Source organism: Equus caballus, chromosome 4 (assembly GCF_041296265.1).
Source record: "Equus caballus isolate H_3958 breed thoroughbred chromosome 4, TB-T2T, whole genome shotgun sequence".
NCBI classification, from domain to species: Eukaryota; Metazoa; Chordata; class Mammalia; order Perissodactyla; family Equidae; genus Equus; species Equus caballus.
In genome coordinates this window covers 42,151,398-42,172,177 of record NC_091687.1, presented here as the reverse complement: position 1 = coordinate 42,172,177, position 20,780 = coordinate 42,151,398, and the positions used below count along the sequence as shown (strand labels likewise).

Here is a 20,780-nt window from a genome sequence, read left to right as displayed (position 1 = left end):
TTATTCTCTCTGCAACTCAACTACGAGATCCCTGAGGATGCTGCTGCCTGGTATGGCTTTGTACACCCTTGGGACACGGTGAATGATGACTCTTAGGCTAGGCTTTTCCTTCTCTTCCAGACGATAAATGGGCAGGGGGTTGACCACCTTTTCCTTGGAGACAACCGCTCCTCAACCAGAATTGTGTTCACGTGTTGACCGCTTATTTCTTTTCACAAATTTGAAGAGTAAATTTGTTGTAAATGATAAAAGTAATATAAATATATTACAGCAAATTTGGACAATTTAGGTGTGAGAATCATTCCTGTTGTTACTACACGAATGCAGCTACTCAGCACTTTTATACGCATCTTTAATATATTTCTAAGGACAGTGTACTTAAATATTATATTTTGAAGATTGTAATACTCCATTCTAAGCATTTTTTCTTTTGTTTAATCATCCTCATAAATATTATTAGGATGTCAAACTTTATTTCACTATATTCCTATTATTATCTCTTAGAAACAACATTATTTATTCCTCATTGGTATTTACTGGATATACCATCATTTATTTTCTTATTGTTGTCTATCAGCTATACCACTATTTATTTACCTGTTTTCTCATAGTCTCACACAGATGATTAAATTATTATTAAGTGACTATTGGTTTAGGAATTTGGATTAGGAATTTGAATCCTATTTGGATTCAGTTGGCAAAGATCATTATTATTATCATCTAGCATAGTATTTGGCTCTACAGTTGGCACTCAAGTAATGTTGGTTTTCTTCTTTCTTCTTCTCTTTCTCTCTTCTTTATACCAACCTTATATTATTTCTTGTACTGCAAGCCTGAGGGCATGGCATATATTTAATCCAGAGATTTCTAACGTTATCATGTAAGTTTGCCCTGGCGATTTCAATTTCTAATTTGTGGGCAGTATTGTTATTCTGATCCCAGGGGTTTACTTTTCTTTATATAATTTGGTCCGGTACTTTGATTCATTCTTACCAGACACAGAATGTTAGAGCCGCAGAGGATTGTGGAAATCACCTTAGCCAATGATTTCCAATGGGCTGCACGTCAGAATTTTGCAGGGTGCTTAAGAATACTGATTCCTTACTAAATCTTAATTTGGTGGATGAGGACTGGGAATCTGCATTTTAACAAGCATCCCAGTGTTCTGATTCAGGCAGCAGAAGGACCATAATTTGAAGTTGCCATTTGGCTAGTAGACTTTGCTAACTTTTTAGAGTTAATGTTAGGTTTTCATCATGTTCAGTCTTTTGCTTTTAAAACTAATTGAATCTTGAGGCGACTTAGAATAGGAGGCAAATCTTACAATCACAATTCTATTCTGCAACAGGAAATAAGCTTTAAATGAATCTTAACATTTTACTTGACACATTACTATGTTTAAGTGTATTAAAGATGTCATTGAAAGGTGCAGGGGAGGAAAATGAACTTGATTTGGCAGGTAGGTGTTCACAGTACTATTATCTACAACTGTCTATGCTGATTGACAGCACACACATTACCTCTTAACAGGCATTGTACTCACTTGCATTAGATTTAAGTGTACGGCATTTTTACTGAATATTTGAAACTGTTTTAGTTAATAGTATTAATTGTGCATAGACCAACTTTCAGCCACTCTTTCAATGTGCTTAATGGATAATAAACCAAAAGGTTCCGTGGACCTCTGCTCAGAGTAAATTTAGGTCAACACTGTCATGTTGCTTAAGCATTATGTATTTTGAGTAGGGCAAATGTTTAGTAGTTCAGAGAGGGAGTCTTACCGGTATTGTAGACATGGAAACTGAAACTCAGAAAGGCGAAGCGCTCGAAGTCACTCAGCCGCAAGGAGCAGAGTCTGAGTCAGAGCTCACATCTTCTGGGTCCTTGTTCTCTGCTCTTTCTACCATATCAAACTGCCTTTTTTGCATAGTTTCTATCTAACAAGAAACACTTGGTCTAATAGCTGGTAGAAATGCTATAATCCATCTTTATATTGCAAAGAGCATTGAAGTAAGGAATTCTACTCAATATTTTCTTTTGGAAAACCAAACATGCTTTATTTCATTTTTTTCACAATTTATTTAAACATCTCACATATACAAAATAGGTACAATTTAATTTTTCTGCTTGTCTGAGAAACAAGGCTTCTTTGGAACCATGGGAAAGGATGAAAACGAGACTGGCGAAGAACAAATGCTGAATTTAAAGAAGAGGACAATGTTGGGCAAATGCTCTGCACACTTTTATTTGGGGTTAAGATGTAAAATACTGATGCTCAATCAAATAAAAAAAATACACAATACAACTCAATACAGAGCAGTATTTCTTCTCAATTCTTCTAGCACCATCAACATTCTTCAAGTATCTGAAATACTATTAATTAGCACCTTTGTATTTTGAACAAAACAAAACAAGTACCTCAGCTCATCTTGGTCTAGGTCAGCACCTAATGGTGTGGATCACACTCACAGGAAAGTGTTTTGAGGTAGTTTAAACCTTTGGAAGTTTGGGTTTTAAACTTCCCTCTGTGGAAGATATTCAAAAGCCACAAGTGGTGCAAATGTTCATGGTTTTTATTTTATTTTTCAATTTTCATTTTGGTTTTCTTACAAAGGTTGACATTTTCCACAACAGGTGTAAGAGTGCTGAAAAAAATTCCAAATCTTTTGGGGAAGGGGAGAGGAAGAGGGGATTAATTAAATTGTATTGCACAAGGCTCTGATCGATCCTTCTCCTTCTCTTTTGCCCACAATTTAAGCAAGTAGATGTGCAGAAGAAATGGAAGGATTCAGCTTTCAGTTAAAAAAGAAGAAAAAGAAATGGCAAAGAGAGAAAGTTTTTTCAGATTTCTTTTTTTTTAATTTAGGTTGAGTTCATTTATTTAAAACAGACTGGGCCAATGTCCAAACCGAATTCTTGGTCAGCGCCACCGATGTCCAAAAGTGCAATGTCAAGGATGGGCAGGCGAGATGGCTTATTTGTTTTGTATTCAATGATTGTCTTTCCCCATTCATTTGTCTTTCTCTGTTTAAAAAAAGAGAAGAAAAAATATGCATAAAGCAGCACTAGTTCCAAATCTAATATATTATATAATACTAAATTATTATTAAATACAATACAATTGCATTTATTATATTATATTATTACAAACTATATAACTCTATACTATAGTATATTATATAATATTATATAATAATATATTATAATATCATTAATATATAATATTGTATATTATATAATGTTATGTAATGAACATTAGATATCATGAAAACCACTTTTTGGCTTATGTCATTCTGAAGATGTGTGTCCCAGATCAACAAGCTCATCTTTGAAAAACCAGCATTAGGAGTATCTTTAGGGTGAGAGGTTTCCTATCAGTCTAATTTTAAAATAAACATTTCAATACATATGCTAGGTGATTTATTTCTATATTTCATTTTCCAGATGTGTGTGTATGGGGTGGGGAGAGTTGGGTGGGTATGCATGCTGCTATTAGTAAATTTTACTTTTTCTTCAATTTATAGCATATCGTAGAGAAAGCATAAAGAAAAATTAAATGTAGGCCATACTAATAAGGAAAATAAAGTACACATAATTATAAATTTTGGCTTGGGCCCTTTTAACCTCAACTAATTTTAAGTTATGGGCACACATCATCATTTAAGAAACTCATGTTAAAAGACACACAACTAATACATGGACATAGTATATATTTTAGCATTTCAGATAGTTTCTTAAGGCAAGATCTGATAAGAATACTCTGGATCTACTATCTGAATTTAAATAAATACCTTTATGAAGAAAGATCAAATAAGTTAGATCTCTCTCATTCATCTGTTCATTTAATGGTCCAAGCTAGAACTCCACCTCTCCCAATTCCCCAAATAAATGCTATTCCCATATTTCACTTTTACTTACAGAGCAGCCATCTACAAGAACAGTATAAGTGAACCTGCTGTTGCCCTCAGCAACAAGTTCAACATCATTGGAGCCTTGCAGAGTGACAGCCTTTTTCAGATTGCCAGTCTCCTCATCCAAGTAGGCAATGCTGTTCTTGCAGTGGTAGGTGATGTTTTGAGAGGCATGGTTAGCCAGCAGGCGCATGAAGGCAAGTTGGGTAGCCATTTCCTTGGTGGTTACTCCTTCAACATTATATTCAAACTACAGAGAATAAGATGGAAATTCTAGTTAAATGGAGAAGGGTTCAGATACTAAGAGTCAAATTAAAAAAAAAGTCTGGATAAGGAGGAACAATGGACTCAGATCTGAACCTTCTGAAAAAAGGTACGATTCAAGGAAACCCAATTCACTTGGCTTTGAAGTATTAGGTACCGAGAAGGAACACAGGAACTACCTGGTTGAGACAAGGTCATCTCAAAAAGGTACCTGTTTCAATAAGCTTTCATGTGTACGCTACTTCTTTAGAATAAGAGAGCAAGGAGATAGAGATTTCGACCTCTTTCTTTTTCTGTAATTCTCACCAGTAGGCATTCAATGAAGTTGGTGAAAACGTTTGATTAAAAATTCAGAAAGGCTCATGTTCTGAAAATCCATATGCATGGGTATGGGGCTACATGCTGGCAGGACTCCTACACACTAAGTGACATGAGTTGGTTTCTCCAGTGATTATCAGTTAAGTCAAATCTGAATAATAACTTTGAATTGTATGGATATGTCCAATCAATCCATCGTTAATGTGCAATCCTGGACAGAACTGGGATCCAAGAAAAGAGCAGGTTCTTTAAATAAGCCTATTTTGACAGGGGATTAAAATGTAGATAATTATAAAGCAACCAAACCTAACAACATATTATTTAGTAGGAGAAGGAATGTTGGTAGGATTCCTCACCTGTGTACCACCATTGATAGTTTCTCCTAACCAGATGTGCTTCTTGGCCTTGGAACTTCTGTACCAGTTCTTGGCTGGGATGTTTTCAGGTTGAGCCCGGATGCAGGTTTCACCAGTAGAGAAATCACAGTATACTTTGATAGCATCCATAGTGCATCCTTGATTAGGGTCAATCCAGTAGTAACCTTTTAAGAAAACAAGACTCAGATCATAAAACCTCTCATTAAGTGGAGTCTAGGTTTTAATAACTACTAGTCAAAGATTTTGATTCCCATAAATAACATTTTTGATTGTACTGCTATATTGTCTAGCCTACTTTTAACAGAAAGAGTGGCTATTTTCAAGATTAGACAGTTCCTCCTCTCCTCTCCTCTACAAAAAATCAAATCAGGGGACATACTACCACGAAAAGGGCAAAACCATATATTAAGAGAAGCTTGCGAATGGGTGCCAGTTGGGAGAAGAAAATGCTTTGATTTCACATAACGCAATTTTTACCCAAATACCTTTTCATTCTAAATGTCACTGGCAAGTGATTTTGAAAAGCTCAACATGTGAGAAGGGTCAGTCTGGCTTGGACACCTTGACCTACCGCTGCTCCACTCTGGGTGGCTAAGTCTCAAGTCACGGCATGTGCGAGCTGGGTTCTTTCTAGAGCCTTCGGGAGTAAGAAGGGTCTCGATCTGATTGTTGAGAGATTTCAGAGTAGCGTCAACTTCATAATCCTTAGGCCTGAGAGAAGGTGGTGAGCGAGGCTGGTCAGCCCTGTAGAAGTCTCCATCATAACCAAAGTCATAACCACCACCACTTGGGCCAGGAGGGCCAGGAGGGCCAGGGGGACCAGGAGGGCCCTGCAAAGGTGAAAGTAAGAAAGAAGAGGCTTTGTATTTGGTTACGGCGAGACACATCAATGACAGCAGGTTTTCAGTTGAGCGTCACACAAAAGCATATTCTAATAAGTGAAAAAGAATCAAGTTCATGTAAATAAACAACTTGCTCCCAGGCATACTTGCAGGGATGGGCTTAAGCAGCTCATTACATACAGACAATTTTTATATATTTCAGAAAACATGGAAGTGGAGAACTACTTTAATGTGCTGTCATAATTATCTTGTTTAGTCTGAAGAAAATATTCCTTGGGTTAGTGATGCCCTTTATTATTTCCCAAAATCATACTTACAGCGGGACCTTGGCTACCCTGAGAGCCACGAACACCAGCAGGTCCAACTGTACCAGGCTGTCCACTGCGACCATCTTTGCCGACAGGGCCAGTAGGACCAGCAGGGCCCTAGGGAAGAAGGACATCAAGCCTGTGTGAGTCAGCAAAAACCCCACGAGGGAGCAGAGGCTGGGGTTTGCTGCCTGTAGCAGGCTCTGTTTCAGAGAGAAAGTCTCAGATTGACTTACCCTAGGACCAGCAGGACCCACAGAGCCAGGAGCACCTTGATCACCGTGTTGACCCTTTAATGAGAGAAAAGGAAAATCACACTTTCAGAACATGTGTCAATAAATAGATTTTTGGAAACTGAATGGAAAACTTTAGTTTCAATGGGCTCTGGATTGAGAAAATTGAAAATGTAAAATGGGGCTCTTTTCTCCCATTATGTCTATTACATTCAATTATTTTTTTCTACAAGTAATTTCAGCAGCGCAATATTAGTCATTCTTCTAATTATATTTATTTTAAGTGGGGTTGAAGGACATTGTTGCCAAGAGATTTTAATATCTGTATATTTCTATCTCCTGTGACCTTCACCTTTTCATGTTGGGATGAAATAGCATTATCTCCGAGAGATGGAGTTAGCCAGAAAATGGGAAATGGATATAATGCAGGACATTTTAAAACAACAGCAGTGAAAATTTGAGGAAGATCATTCTGAGTTGAAGGCCTTTAGGATCCGTATACATGCTGGATGTCCACATCTTACTTACAGCAAGACCAGGAAGACCTTGCAATCCATTGTGTCCCTTTATGCCAGGAAGACCTCTGGGCCCCTTATCACCAGGCTCTCCCTTGTCACCTCGAACACCTTGTGGGCCCTGTAAAGAAAGAGGACAGATAGGACATTTACCTTCTTTAAAAAATGACATTCACTTCTCCACAAATATTGTTTAATCTGTTTATAAAGATAACTTAAGACATTCAAAAGTCTAAAAGCCATGTGGATGCTACTCCCATCTCTTCCTTTAATCTGCTTTAGTTGAGCTATCTGTGAAGTGGCTAGATCTTCTTGAGTATTTGGTACAAACAAGCAGAAGAGATATGAAATAGAAGAGATTTAACAGCTATTTGCAGAAATTCTCAACGTGGATTAATTTTTTTTTGAAATATGAAGTCTAGTCTATATTATGTATTTTCTTAATGGGCAGTCTGGACCAATCCTCCCTAAATGTTAATTTGTAAAGAAATCTTCACCATGTACATACACTAGGACCTCTTGGACCAACGGCACCGACAGGACCAACAGAACCAACAGGACCCTGTGAATTGGAAAAGAAAAATGCAACTCATCAGCCAAGCCCAAGATCCTCCTCTCCAGGCTCCCATAGTTCCCAAGTGTGGGGGAATCAGAAGTGAAGCCTATGAGGATGACATCAGTAAGGCACTGGTATTTACAAACTTACAGGTTCACCACGGTGTCCATGTTTGCCAGTGGGACCCACGGGGCCATGAGGACCAGGCGCACCCACAGCACCAACGGGCCCAGCGTTGCCAGGGTAACCACGTTCTCCCTACCAAAGACAAAATGAAGTTTAGCATCAATCTGGCCTGTATTTTAGTTGCTTTGAAATTAGGGAGAGATGACGACATGTACTGACCTTGTGTCCAGGTTGGCCATCGCGGCCTGGAGGACCATCACTTCCAGGGTTGCCCTGTAAAGACACCATGCCAATTAAGGAACTTAGTGAGGCGCTGTAGCCCATCAGCCCCTATAGCTCAGCTACTTTGCCTTCATCATTCCCAGTGCTCAATAGTGAAACCCCTTTCAGACTGTTAAAAAATAGGAACAAGAACTTGGTAACCTAGATTTTTCTTAGAGGTGTTTCTAATATTTTGGCCAACTTCAATGTATGCTAGTTAAAGAACCATTCCCAAGCCCAAGTAATTTTTCATATTTTCAATCCTAGGAGTGGTCAGTACATGTTGATATTATGGAAAAACAAACCATCTTGTCCAGAAACTTGGAACAAGAGAACCTCAGCTCAGGACATAAAGTTTCAAATAGTGAAATACTCCTAGGTTTTATTTTACAAACCAAGTGTCAGACTCACATCACGACCAGCTTCACCAGGAGCACCATTAACTCCAGGTGCACCCACAGCACCAGGGGGACCACGGGCCCCAGGTGGGCCTGCAATGCCGAGAGGACCAGGTTCACCCTAAAGAGGCAGAGAAGACAAAACAACATTTCTCTCATTGGATTGAATGATAATATCATCTTCCCAAAACAAACCTAGCCAAGAGATTCCAGATTGAAGAGAGAAGAAATTGCAAGTGAATGGGCCACAAAGTAGGGTAAGATTGGCCATTGTGACCTGGCCTGTGCCTTAATTGGCACAAAGATAAGAAGTGTCATTAGTGTCATCTTTGCCCTCCTCCTACACACTTGAGATGGTCAGCTTTAGGTAATTTTGGAACGTTGCTCTGTACAAAGTGAGGCTAGTTTCATTCCATATCCCAAGTGAAATGAATTCACAAAGTTGAGAGAGTTTATGGAGATGAGATGGTACCTAGTTGCTGTCACATATAAGGTTTACTGGAATGATTCAGAACTTCCAGAGTTTCATTCTTCCTACAGGATAAATGATGCCAGCATTTCATAGTGCAGAGGAGTAAATGCAATTAGAGTTTATATCATTCTTAAGCATGTAAAAGGAACAAAAATCATTCTGCATAATGTTAAGCTGTGTCTTTGTAGCTTGTGTCTAAGTAAGGTGGTATTAAAGCTTCTTAGATAAGTGACATGTGATCTGTATAAAGAAAATGCCATGAATAAGAAAATCTTAAGTGGAGTTATTCAGTGATCAATCTGTCAGATTTGAAGTGGCAGCTTTTAAAATCTTTTATTATGTTAAGGAGAATAAGAATGGTGTCACACACTCACCAGAGATCCAGCAACACCTGGTAGACCACGTTCACCTCTAGAGCCTGGGAGACCCAGAATTCCGGGAGCGCCGAGAAGACCTTGAGGACCTGGGGTGCCAGGAGGTCCCTGAACAAGAGGAAAAACACTGAGTATTACTCATAAGACCCTGTATGATAACAGAGGTTGGCTTGAGGATTGTGAGAATGAGCTATCTTCAGTTTACAAAAAGGCTAGTGACCTCCTATTAGCAGGACATATCCTTGGATATCTTCTCTAGTGATGAAAATGAGTTCACATCTTGGCATGTATATTTCTTTGTGCATAGTTCCTCCTTGAGACCAGTGGAACAGCATTAAAAAGTATGTGGTTGAGATTAATGAAGCCATCTTGAGTCATGGAATAGTTTTTACGGAATCTATACTGGGAAGCAAATTTCAATCTTGGCCTCTAACTCTACCAGGGCTAGTAAAGCCATGTTCAGAGTAGCAATAATATCGGACAGCGCATGTTTAAGGAATTGGTACTTACTGAGATTGATTAATTTACAGTAGGATGAGCACAGCAATGGGATTCTGTTCTAATCCCAGTACCAGTAAGGTGCCTTCAACAGCTTAAAGGGCCATTTTGATAAAACAATGAGTTCTCTCATTTATTGTCATCCCCATCTAGTGCTTGCTGAGCATCTGCTGAAGCTATGACACCTCAATATCTGTTGGGCGGATTTCCTGGCTCAATTGAGCTCTACTTGAGAGCCCGCAATACTCGTCAATGAATATATGCCACTTGAAGATTTGAGGAAGAGCTTTATTTTAATTCAACACAAGGTATTAGGAAAGAGGACTTTGAAATCACTTACAGCAGTACCAGGCTCTCCAGATGGACCCTTCTCTCCAGCAAAGCCAGGGGGGCCAGATGCACCTGTTTCTCCTGCTCTGCCAACTGGACCTTGATCACCACGAGGCCCACGAAGTCCTTCTTTACCAGCAGCACCAGGGGGACCAGGGGGGCCAGAGATACCCTGTGAGCAAACGTACAAGGTCATTTACTTTTGGTTAATCATCACGGACCTGGAAAACAGATGCTGAGGTTCTACTTAGTAGTAAGATGCAAACAGTGTGAAGCAACAAAATAATATCCTGGCCATTTGGGGGAAATGTTCAGACTTTTTAACATTCTGTCTTGTAGAAAGAAGCAACTCCTGTCTTCCTTCTTATGAGGCTGTAATAAAGTGAAAGGCTGAGACAGAGGCTATGGCAAATGTGAGGGAAAGCAATGCTGTGCCACCAGTAACCTGGCATATTGGAATCAGAACTGTGTAGCGTTCTAAGACTGAATTGTAAAGGAATGAGACATTGTGTTTTGGAGGACTCCGCTCATTTCTTTTCGAAGAAAGCCAATACTGGCATTTTGTTCATAATTGAGGAATCACATATGCTCTCAACTAGCTTTAATTAAATGCCTATAGGGATGAAGATTTTTCTGTTACGAACCTGTAAAAGGATTCCAAGAAATCAACATCTTTGCCATTTTTTTCCTCTGAAACCTTAACCGGAAGACTGAATCCTTGGTAATTAATTAAATTCTCTTGAGTCCTGACAGGAGAGTCTGAATCAGAATTAAATTAGAGGCCAAACCACCTTTAAATTCAGGAACAATTATACCTTAACAATGGAGGCAGAATGTTGGCCATAAAGGGTAATTAGATATAGAAATATCTGATATGTGACTAAAACTGTTTTGGTTTTTATTTTTAACAGAGAGACTTGCCCCTAAAAGAGGACTTATGTTCACATGAATAAAAAACCTCTTAAATTTCTATTATAAAATATAATTTGTGATGATTTTGCCTTAATGGTTCAGAAAAAGTGATTTCAGATCAGGAAAGTAATAGCAAAGTATTAGGAGCATGTTTTCATAGAGTTTCTGAGCGGTTTCCTACTAAAGGCCAGATCTTTTGGCTAGAGTGAATGAAAATGTATTTTGAAGTGATTTACTTACAGAGGGGCCAGGAGGACCAGTCCGTCCAGCAGCACCAGGGAAACCAGTAACACCCTAAGAACCAAGCACATTAAAATTCCACAGTCAACACCAACTCCAGGGCTTTGGGTAAGACAGAAATTTCTCCTCTGGCAAATCCTCAAGCACGTGACCAAGAGTAGTTAGTGGCAGCTTCATATATGGTATTATTTAACCAGGATCCCACAGACCCTCCACCTCTACACATCTTCCTGACCAGCATGCTCCCAGTTGCAATACCATATTTTGCATTGAGGCTCTGATGATCCTTTTAGAAATGCTAACATATTACCCGATGGTTGTAAGAGCAAGAAGATAAGACACTAGGCCCTTATTACACATTGATGGGTGGACATTAGCAACTGTCTTAACCAGGCTGGGTGCTAAGTGAATGGACACTGAATAAGTAATTTTGTTTACAGAGGAAGGTACAAGAAAAGATGAAGAGTATTAATTGCTGCCCAATGAAAGAAGGAAGGAGTCAGTGGAGTTCATTCCTAGGGAGCTCTGAGTCTCTAAAAAGTCAGTATGCCAAGGGCAAGGACTTCATCAGGCAGAAGGGAGGCATCTACAAAAGGATAAAGGGCACCAAAGAAATATTTTATGCATCTCACAATTAAACTACCTGAGATTATCTTTGATTATTTCCTCAAGTGAGGTGGTAGCAACATACACTGCACTGGAATTCAGTTAACATCCCGTGAACTTGACCTTAACTTCAATAGCAGAATTTCTTTGAATAGAGTCAACTTGAATTTCAAGAGTATCCTTTTTACAGTCCAAAGTTACCAAAAATTTCCAAACTCTCAAGTTGTCCCTAATAGAGTCTGAAGAAAAAAGTTATAAGAGTCCATTGTAAATACTCACAGGGGGGCCACCATCACCACGACTTCCAGCAGGACCAGGGGGACCATTTGGACCCTAAATGGAAACAAAAAAAAGATGAGATCAAATCACAAAACAATTCTTGCAAATGTTACTCTTTTCTTCAAAGGGATCATTCTTATGTCCATTAAAAGCAAATCCAGAAATTTAAAATGACTATCTGTGTCACATAAAATAAACGTCCTTACTTCAATATTATCATCCTCATGGGGTTACTGAAGTAAGATAAGACAACATTTATGAAAATTTTATAAATTGTAAAGCAGTATGCAAATGTTAATTCTTATTTTTTCAATCATCTCCTATCTGGTACATAGTCTAGTGTACAGCAGGCACTTGATTGATTTATGTTGAATTATAAGATTTCACAGGCTGTGTTGACCACCAAGGAATTCAACTTACGGATGGGCCAGCAGCTCCAACGGGGCCTGTGGGACCAACAGGACCATTTTCACCCTTGGGCCCTTTGGTTCCTCTCTCTCCTTTGGCACCAGGTTGACCAGCAGCACCCTGTTGGAAAGGAACAGTTATAGTTCAGGTATTCCACGTCGCTCTACTTGCCAACTTGAGATGTTTTCAGATTAACCTTCATTACATGATACTCACAGCAGGACCAGCAAATCCATTGGGACCAGCGGGACCAACTTCACCACGTTCACCCTGGGTGGGAGAAGAGATTTAAAAATGTTTTAGCAATCTTAGATTCATCAATATCTCAAAGTTATGAGTGTCCAAAATGACCCAGGTTTCTACTTACAGGGCTGCCACGAGGACCAGCAGGACCAGCAGGACCGGCAGCACCTGCTTCACCCTACAATGGACCAAAGATGAGTTTGTTAATGTGCTTCACACAGATCCTCAAAGAGGGAGGCAAGAAGGAACAGTGGGAGACAGCAGGCTCCTGTCAGAGTCTGCAGTTGTACGGGAAGAGATAACGAATACACATCTCACTGAGTAAAACGAAGTGAATTCATACTCTGCCTTATGTTGCATTTATTTTGGGGGCTGAAGTGGTATTGTCACATACTTGCAAAAACACTATAAATCAGTGCCCACAATACCGGGGGAGGACATTTTAATTTTCAGATGGACACAGGGCTGAGATGTTTGCTGCAATCTGTGCAATACAATAAATAAGGTCTATTTTAAGTGGACTGCTCGATGTGAAATGGGCACACTATGTATTTTATTGATTTTTTTTTTACAATTGAAGGCTTTGAGAAGGCTCAGTGCATTAGGATATTGTTAACGGGCAACAGGGAAAGACTTTAAAACAAATGATAGGGATTAAAGTATAGATCAGATGGCTGGCACATCTACAGGAAGGGAAAGGCAGCTTTAAACACGCAGCATTTGTTTCCTGCTGCCGCATCACAACAGACAGGTTTTTAAATAAGTGGGCTTTATACCAAGCCACATAAATGAATTGCTGGGCCTCTTTGGGGCAAGCAGGAAATTTTAGATACTGCTCTCGGTTCAAAGAGATGCAACTCAGTGAAAATGAGTGCTTACCCGGTCACCATTGGCTCCAGCAGGACCAGGGGCACCTACAGCACCAGGAGCACCCTAGTACCAAAAAGGAAACAAGTCTTAGTAATGACACCCCCATGCCATCAAAAGTGAACCTTGCCATTCCCCTTGCTACGCTTCTACAGTGACTGAACGCTTTTACAGCACACTTTGGGTGGACATCAAGAAAACCGTTGCTGCATTTCAGTCCTAATTACCAAGACTATTAGAAGCCACTCTCAGGATGACAGTACCCCAGCGACAAAGGTTACGGAAATGTGTAAGTCAGGGGCAGGTTAGGAACTGGGGAGATCTGAAGTCTCTGCACTTGTAAAATTTCCTGGAGAGCAGAAATGAGTAGCCTTGTTTGGAACTCTTAGGATGCATGGTTCAGAGAAAGGTCTGTTACGAATGTGCCACAGCAAGTTATCCTTTCTGAGGGAGAGGTGAGGAGAAAGAACCAAGGCAGCTCATGACCCTGAAGAGTCATGAAGCCAATACTCTAGGTACGGTTGTGACACCTGCATGGGATTATCTTTGGCATCTCCATGGCATTAACAGCCCATCTTTGGGGCTGCTCTTTGAGTGGTAAATTCTTTGAATTTACACATTTGAATAAATAGGACCTTGTTAAAGGTTCCGGCATCTTCAAATGTAAGAATTAGTGTTTTTTCTAAAGTCCCACAATAACTTAATCATTTAAAGTTCTATTAACCTAGGGCTTTCGGTCTGCAGCTTGTAGTTGGAAGAGTTAACACTAAGGAAGGTAGAAAATTCAGGCTCTGATTTTCAAAGGTATAAGTCCTGTTGAATTTTTCTTTTGGAACACGTAAAATGCTGTTATTAGTCATAGGTCCAGGAAGGAATGGAAACTCTTTTACTAAACCTGAATCCTTCTTTCATCAGTTCTATTTTGGAAAGCTTCTCCACTCAAATTGAGTGAAACATAAAAACAAAACAATCTAAGTACAAATAAACAAAGAAAATTCTACTCACTCGAGCACCATCTCTGCCTGGGTTACCGATTTCCCCTCTGAGACCAGTCTCACCCTGAAAGTAAAAAGCAAGAGCAACTTTTTGTTTCTTGGCCAAATTTTTGAGTCAAAATTATTCTGAAGCATTTTTATGGAAGATGCTATAATACCGTCAGTCATTTAAGATCTTTAGAAATGTCTGGATTCCCTACCATTCTACAGGACATTGAATGAGGAAAAAAATAAGGAAAAAATCATTCAGGGCCCTTTCCAGATTATCGTTCAATATTCTTTTCCAATTTCCATACACCCTCCTGAAGCATAATCAAGCAAGGTAAAAATTCATGTGGACAGAATTATAAGGCAGCACTACAATGGGCTGCAGTGCCTGATGGCTCTTACGGCATAGCTAATGCAGCAGCACGGATGACAGCTGTTCAATATAGCTTCTTCCCATTAATTAGGGCAGGATGAGGCATTATTGTTAGTGGCATTAAAATGAGCCTCATGTATTACTCAACACCATCTGTTTGTGTGAAATTCCATGGTAGCAAGGAATTTTGCCAGATTAGTGAGTTTAGAAATGCGTAGGTGCTAGGTGGCAGAGGGAAATGTATATAGATAGATATCAAAATGCTACCAGACCACCTGCCAAAAATTGTAAAAGTTGGACAACCTTGTGCAGCCTTCTTTGCTAGAGTTCATCAACAATGTGTATCAGGGTCCAACACTGAGAGGGTACCTTTTCTCCCTTGCCTCCAGGTATGCCAGCAGCACCCCTCTCTCCTGGGAGTCCACTAGGACCAGATGGACCAGCAGTGCCTGGAGCACCAAGCACACCAGGTTCACCCTTGAATCAAAGACATGTGAAATCAATTATTTCAATGGCAAAAGAAGAAAATGAAGACTCAAACTCTTGAAGGATTCCAATTTAGACATTTAATAGAAAGCATTCTTGCCTGCTTAGAGACACAAAGGAAGGCTATTGAAAGAAGGGAGAATATAACAGAGGGAGATGCTATTAATGACACAGTGACTAAAGAGAAGAGGGTAGTGGGAGTGGGTGGCCGTGATTTTTTTTCTATAGTCTGCTCCCAATTCTTTTAAGGCAGGCAGGCATGGAAAAAGAAGAGGATAGGACAATGGGAGGCAGAGAATGAAAAATATTTGCCCACAAATATTTTTCAAGGATAAGACTCTTAGCCCAGACAGGAAATACGGAAAGAGACCTCATCAACTGGTGAGATGTTTCTGTTTTAATCTCCCTAAGAGTGGGGACTAAAGGTCCCATTTTTATATATACCCTACAATTCCATATACTTAAAACCTGTTGACTAGCTTGTGAGATATAAAACCTTTTGAAAGTACTACCTAATAGAATCATATTTCCTTTCTCCCTCTTAACTTGTTTTTACTTTTTTCCAATATCCTTCCACATACCAAAATAGCTTTTTGTAGCTAATCTTTAAATTCTTTTTCTTAAGGGTAAGAATAAGAAGTCACATGAATTGCCTTCTCTTTATTGTGGTTAAAGTAATTTGTTTTCCAGAAGTATGTAATTCCATCTATTCTAAAATTGAAACCACAGATTCTATTCCGAAACACAAGTTTTCAGGCTTATGTTTCTGGGGTGAATACACTGTTCATTTAATTTTTATCAGCATAAATTCTCTTATTATTAAAATTTAGGTTACTTTTTGAAATTTTATTCTACTAAGTAGGATGTTGAGAAGGTAAAAGTTTATTCTCTACAAATAGTGTCCAAATGTATATGATGTTTCTGGATTAAAACAAAAGTATGAGCAGTCTGATGAGAAAAGAGTGAACACCCATACTAATTCATTTATGTGGCTGGAACACTAGGATTTCCCTTCTTTTGGGATAATTCAGGTCCACTGGAATCAGATTATTTACTGAGATGGAAATCATCACAGAACTGGAAATAAATTAAAATCCTAAAAAATAATTCATGCACTATTGTAAAGGATCTACTTATTCCAGAGCGTCCTGGGCTAAAACATCAATAGAGAACATATTACCTTGTTTCCATCAGGCCCTGGGGGTCCAGAAGGACCTCGGCTTCCAATAGGACCAGCAGGACCAGCAGCACCACTTTCACCTGGGGGACCACGCTCCCCCTGTAAAAAAGGGATTAGAAGAAGTGTTCTACTGTTCCTCGCTGTGGAGACACTTTACACCTCAGAGTTCACACTTGTTGAGCTTTTGAATCTTGGTTCTGCTATTTCTTAGCAAAGTATAATTTTTTTTTGCCTTAATTTCTCTACTAATAAAATGAAAGGATGGGATGAGATAATCTGGAAAGTTTCATTCAGGTCTAACGTTCTGTGGCTACAAATCCAAAATTTGTTGCTGCTAGAGTATAATATTCCAACTTGGGAGCTCATTTCCTTTTTTGGTCTTTTCTGTGATAGATCTATAGGTAAAAATAGAGATGCCACTTATGCATAGTATTCAAAGGGAAAGATTGTGTCGTTTTAGGTGAATAGCAATGCCAGGTGTAGATAAGATCATATATTCTCATATCTGTGCTTTCCTTTTACAACTGCATACAATAATGATACAGCAATTATAATATTTAACACAGGACATATATATATATATATCTGTGTATTTGTATATATATGTGTATCTATCTATCTATCTAAATATTTCCAAATTTTCATGTAAATATCACTATGGCATGGCATTTGATGGCCCAGAATATTTAACATGGAAATTCACATTGCAACTGTTTCAAAGGTCCTTGTTATAACTTGTTACTATGGTACTAAACTTGTTTGGGCATCCTAGATATACGGTAACTAGTCACATAACAGGACACTCTAGGACAAACTGATCATTCCAGTTATTTTAATGACAACAGACAAACAATCTATTTTATTTTTCTTTATAAGAGCAGACTCAAGATTTCAGCTTTAGACTTTGAACATCAACATACATTGCAAAAATTGGCTTTAAATCTTAGTAAGTCATTACTTTTCTTTGGCTCAGTTGAGCCACTGTCATAAATACTTCATATTTGTCTACATAAATCACTGAATATAATACATATATTAGTTCATTTATATTTCTTATAATCATGTGGTTTTTGAATAGGAAATATGAGCAATTAAGTAAAATAGTCTACTATCAATTTAGAAATCAAATGCTTTCTAGAGATTATGTTTGACAACAGAAGAGTGTCAGGAACTTGATCAATGGTTTTTAGGACAAAGTACTCCTTGTTTTAAACGCACATCACCAGAAGTTTATGAAGGTTAATCAAGTAACACTTACTCTTGCACCAGCAGGACCAGGGAGACCAAATTCACCAGGGAGACCCTAGGAAAAACACGAAAATAATTGAAGCATGAAATTTATGTATGTTCTCTAAATCCACTTATAATTATGATATTTAGAAAGGTTTTGAAAGAGTGAAATAAGGCCGGATAGGCTCTACCTACATGAGTGTATAAGTACTCAGGCTATTAGGAACAAGAGAATTTTCAGTTGCATATGGAAAGATACAAAAAGTGAGAATTCTCTTGGTATCAAAGATGCATCTATCCCAGAAACTGGTTTCAGAAAACTTAAGTTTCCCATTATTTAGTTATTGCTTTTAAAAAAACTGATAAAACAGACTATCTCCCTTGATAATATGAAAAATAATGATGAACAATATGAGACATTGCCTATTTTTAGCTATATAACAGACTGCTTTCTTAATAGAAATGATCATATTCTGCACATTACCTAGTTAATTGTATACCCAAGTGTGTCTCCTTTATTACTGACCAGCTGTCTCCTTAATGTGCCCCACTGTTGACAAAGGAGACCAGGCCACAGAATGTAACTGAATTGAGGCACATTCATCACAATTACAGAGAAAATGACTCAGAACTCCTGCCCTGATTGTGGATGGCAGTGTCATGTCTGAATGCCAAGAAAAACATTAAAAGCAATTTTTCAGGGTCTAGTTTGGTGGAAAATCAGTGCATTTACTTTCTCTATGGGGAAGGAAATAATTTGTATTTTAACATTACCACGAATAGCACAAAAAGTAAGGCTATTAAATGGAATGTTCATTGATATATTTACTTCCATAATGTGATGTTTCACTCAATCCTTAAAACAAAGGAATGTGAATGAAAATGAGTAACTTGGCTCATTCTCTCCATCAGTACCAACATATGTGAAAGAGTATCACAAACATATGAAATATGAAATTTCCTGTTGCATATTATAATGGCACTGCAGTAAGGTATTAAACAGGGAGAAAGTTCCAATTTTAGGTGAATTTACTATCTCTTGTGTTACTCACCCTTTCTCCTGGTTTGCCAACTTCACCAGCTGTACCTGCGGGGCCAGGCAGACCCTAGATGAAAGAAATACAAATCTCAATCTTATGGCTATATTTAGGGAATTTGCTAATCATTGGGTTTTTGGGGGGAACTACCTAATAGCAACATGATCACTAAATACTGTGTGTTATTGAAGGATTACACAAAAGTTTGCCTGTTGCACCCTTCTTTGCTTCATTTCTGAAGTCATGTTGTGTGTGGCGGCAGAGAGTGGTGTGGTGACATACAGCTGGATGGTCTGACCAAAGGCAGTGTTCTGTATGTTTTAGTTGACTTACTTGGAAGCCTGGAGGACCAGCGGGACCCTGTTCACCTTTTCCACCTTGGACACCCTGAAAGTGAGAGAAAGATAGCATAAATAGAAACGTATGCCACCATTTCTGTCTAGCTATATAACTTCTAGACTGGAAAAAGGAGATGGTCCTTTTGCGAGACTAGATTCATTTTAGGGCAGAAAAGAACAGGAGTGGGAGAAATACGCACCTGTGGTCCAGGAGGTCCCTGAGCACCATTGTTTCCATCAGGACCTGGAGCACCCTAAAACGTTTAACAGAAAGGCAGTTTAAGATGCCTCAAAACCTCAGGTGTTACTTCTTCAAAACCAGCTTGTCATTTTAACATGAGTTAAACTCACTGTGGATTCCCTGCCAATGCCCAAATAGTGCCTACTAATTTTAATATGGCTCATGGAAGTCCATGGACGGAGGGCAATTTATGAAGGTCAGAGAATGCTACTAGCATATTCATAGCCTTTTAATCACAAAGTTAATTAAACAAAAACTAAACCAGTCCATAAATATTTTTGACTTAATATAAATTCTGATTTGTTATAGCTGACTGCCTTGTAAGTGTGGTTAAAAAAAAGACATTTGTGATGCCGAAAAGAGCCTTGGGGATGCCATCTTGGGAAGAATGACATCAGATGGCCTTAAAGGGTGTGTTTCCTAGGTGAATACTATGTGGATGGATACGTACAGAAGTCATCACCTACCCGAGCACCAGCAAGACCGGCATGACCTTTATCACCAGGTTTGCCAGGTTCACCCTATAACAAACATTAAAAAAAACACCTTACACATTTAATGTCAAATTAACCACGACAATTTTGAAATGTTAATTGCTTGCTTGCTTTTTTTTTTCTCTGACATTCCTAGTCCTTGAATTCTGTTATCTAAGGCATAATCCATCCTGAAGCAGTTCCATGTACAACAAGGTACACCTGTGTCTACAGAAGCATATGACTCAGGAGAGGGATTTTCAGCAGGTGTACAATGATATATTGGAGATGAGCTGTTAATGTACTAAGTGGCTTGCAGTCTTCCAGTGTTGAAAAGAGCTCCATTGAGGTAGAGTGAACTGAGGCAGGAGAGAAATACTAGAGTTTTGGTGAAATATGGCAAAAAAATGCTGAGAGAAAGGAGGTTGTGGTGATTCTTACTGAGGGGCCCTTGGGTCCAGGGAATCCAATGTTGCCAGGCTCTCCTCTTGCTCCAGCTGGGCCAATTGGTCCAGGTCTGCCGTCTATACCAGGGAGGCCCTGAAACCAGAGTTTATTTAAGGTTTACTCAGCATCGACAGGGTCTCACAACCTCAGGCTTGTGATGCTGCCACGAGATGAAACAGAATCATTTTCTGAATGCATAGAGCTTCCTGTATAAAGTGTCAATAAATTACGAATACATTTTCCTTTTCTAAACAGAATGTCAGGACACACAGAGCCAAGTCAATCTCATATGTACACAATTTCCCTCTCCCCTCTCTTTCCATACCCTTGTCATCCTCTTCAATATTCTTTGCCATGTTTTTCTTTTCCCTTCTTTTCTTTCAGTCCTTGTGTTCATTTGGACTCCATAATTACAATCTATTATTTTGCATTCCCAGATGATGTATGTGGCTGATATTTATTTTCAATGTGTTCACGTATAAATGGGGTGCAGGACAGACTTGATAAAGGCACAATAAGTGTCCTTGAAAATATAATGGAAAATGGGCCATACTTACCACAGGTCCTTCTTTTCCAGCTGGGCCAATATTTCCAGGAGAACCAGGGAAACCCTATAAAATAAGCGAGGATGTTTTCATACTGGCACTTTCACAC

General features: G+C 38.9%; 1 protein-coding gene across 1 annotated transcript in view; it reads right to left on the bottom strand.

Annotated features, from left to right (window-relative positions):
• Positions 1–2,030: 2,030 nt before the first annotated feature.
• COL1A2 (collagen type I alpha 2 chain) overlaps positions 2,031–20,780 on the bottom strand; it is a 35,552-nt gene continuing 16,802 nt past the window's right edge. Inside the window, exons 24-52 of the mRNA XM_001492939.5 lie at positions 20,684–20,737; positions 20,121–20,219; positions 19,674–19,727; positions 19,166–19,219; positions 18,961–19,014; positions 18,643–18,696; positions 17,619–17,663; positions 16,361–16,459; positions 15,064–15,171; positions 14,344–14,397; positions 13,351–13,404; positions 12,596–12,649; positions 12,445–12,498; positions 12,241–12,348; positions 11,821–11,874; positions 10,936–10,989; positions 9,794–9,955; positions 8,956–9,063; positions 8,123–8,230; positions 7,670–7,723; positions 7,475–7,582; positions 7,277–7,330; positions 6,782–6,889; positions 6,257–6,310; positions 6,030–6,137; positions 5,442–5,700; positions 4,850–5,034; positions 3,919–4,161; positions 2,031–3,024 (exon numbers count right to left, since the gene is read on the bottom strand). Of these exons, the coding sequence (XP_001492989.1) occupies positions 2,878–3,024; positions 3,919–4,161; positions 4,850–5,034; positions 5,442–5,700; positions 6,030–6,137; positions 6,257–6,310; positions 6,782–6,889; positions 7,277–7,330; positions 7,475–7,582; positions 7,670–7,723; positions 8,123–8,230; positions 8,956–9,063; positions 9,794–9,955; positions 10,936–10,989; positions 11,821–11,874; positions 12,241–12,348; positions 12,445–12,498; positions 12,596–12,649; positions 13,351–13,404; positions 14,344–14,397; positions 15,064–15,171; positions 16,361–16,459; positions 17,619–17,663; positions 18,643–18,696; positions 18,961–19,014; positions 19,166–19,219; positions 19,674–19,727; positions 20,121–20,219; positions 20,684–20,737 (2,751 nt within the window). The 3' untranslated portion in view covers positions 2,031–2,877. The remainder of the gene's footprint in view (positions 3,025–3,918; positions 4,162–4,849; positions 5,035–5,441; positions 5,701–6,029; positions 6,138–6,256; positions 6,311–6,781; positions 6,890–7,276; positions 7,331–7,474; positions 7,583–7,669; positions 7,724–8,122; positions 8,231–8,955; positions 9,064–9,793; positions 9,956–10,935; positions 10,990–11,820; positions 11,875–12,240; positions 12,349–12,444; positions 12,499–12,595; positions 12,650–13,350; positions 13,405–14,343; positions 14,398–15,063; positions 15,172–16,360; positions 16,460–17,618; positions 17,664–18,642; positions 18,697–18,960; positions 19,015–19,165; positions 19,220–19,673; positions 19,728–20,120; positions 20,220–20,683; positions 20,738–20,780) is intronic.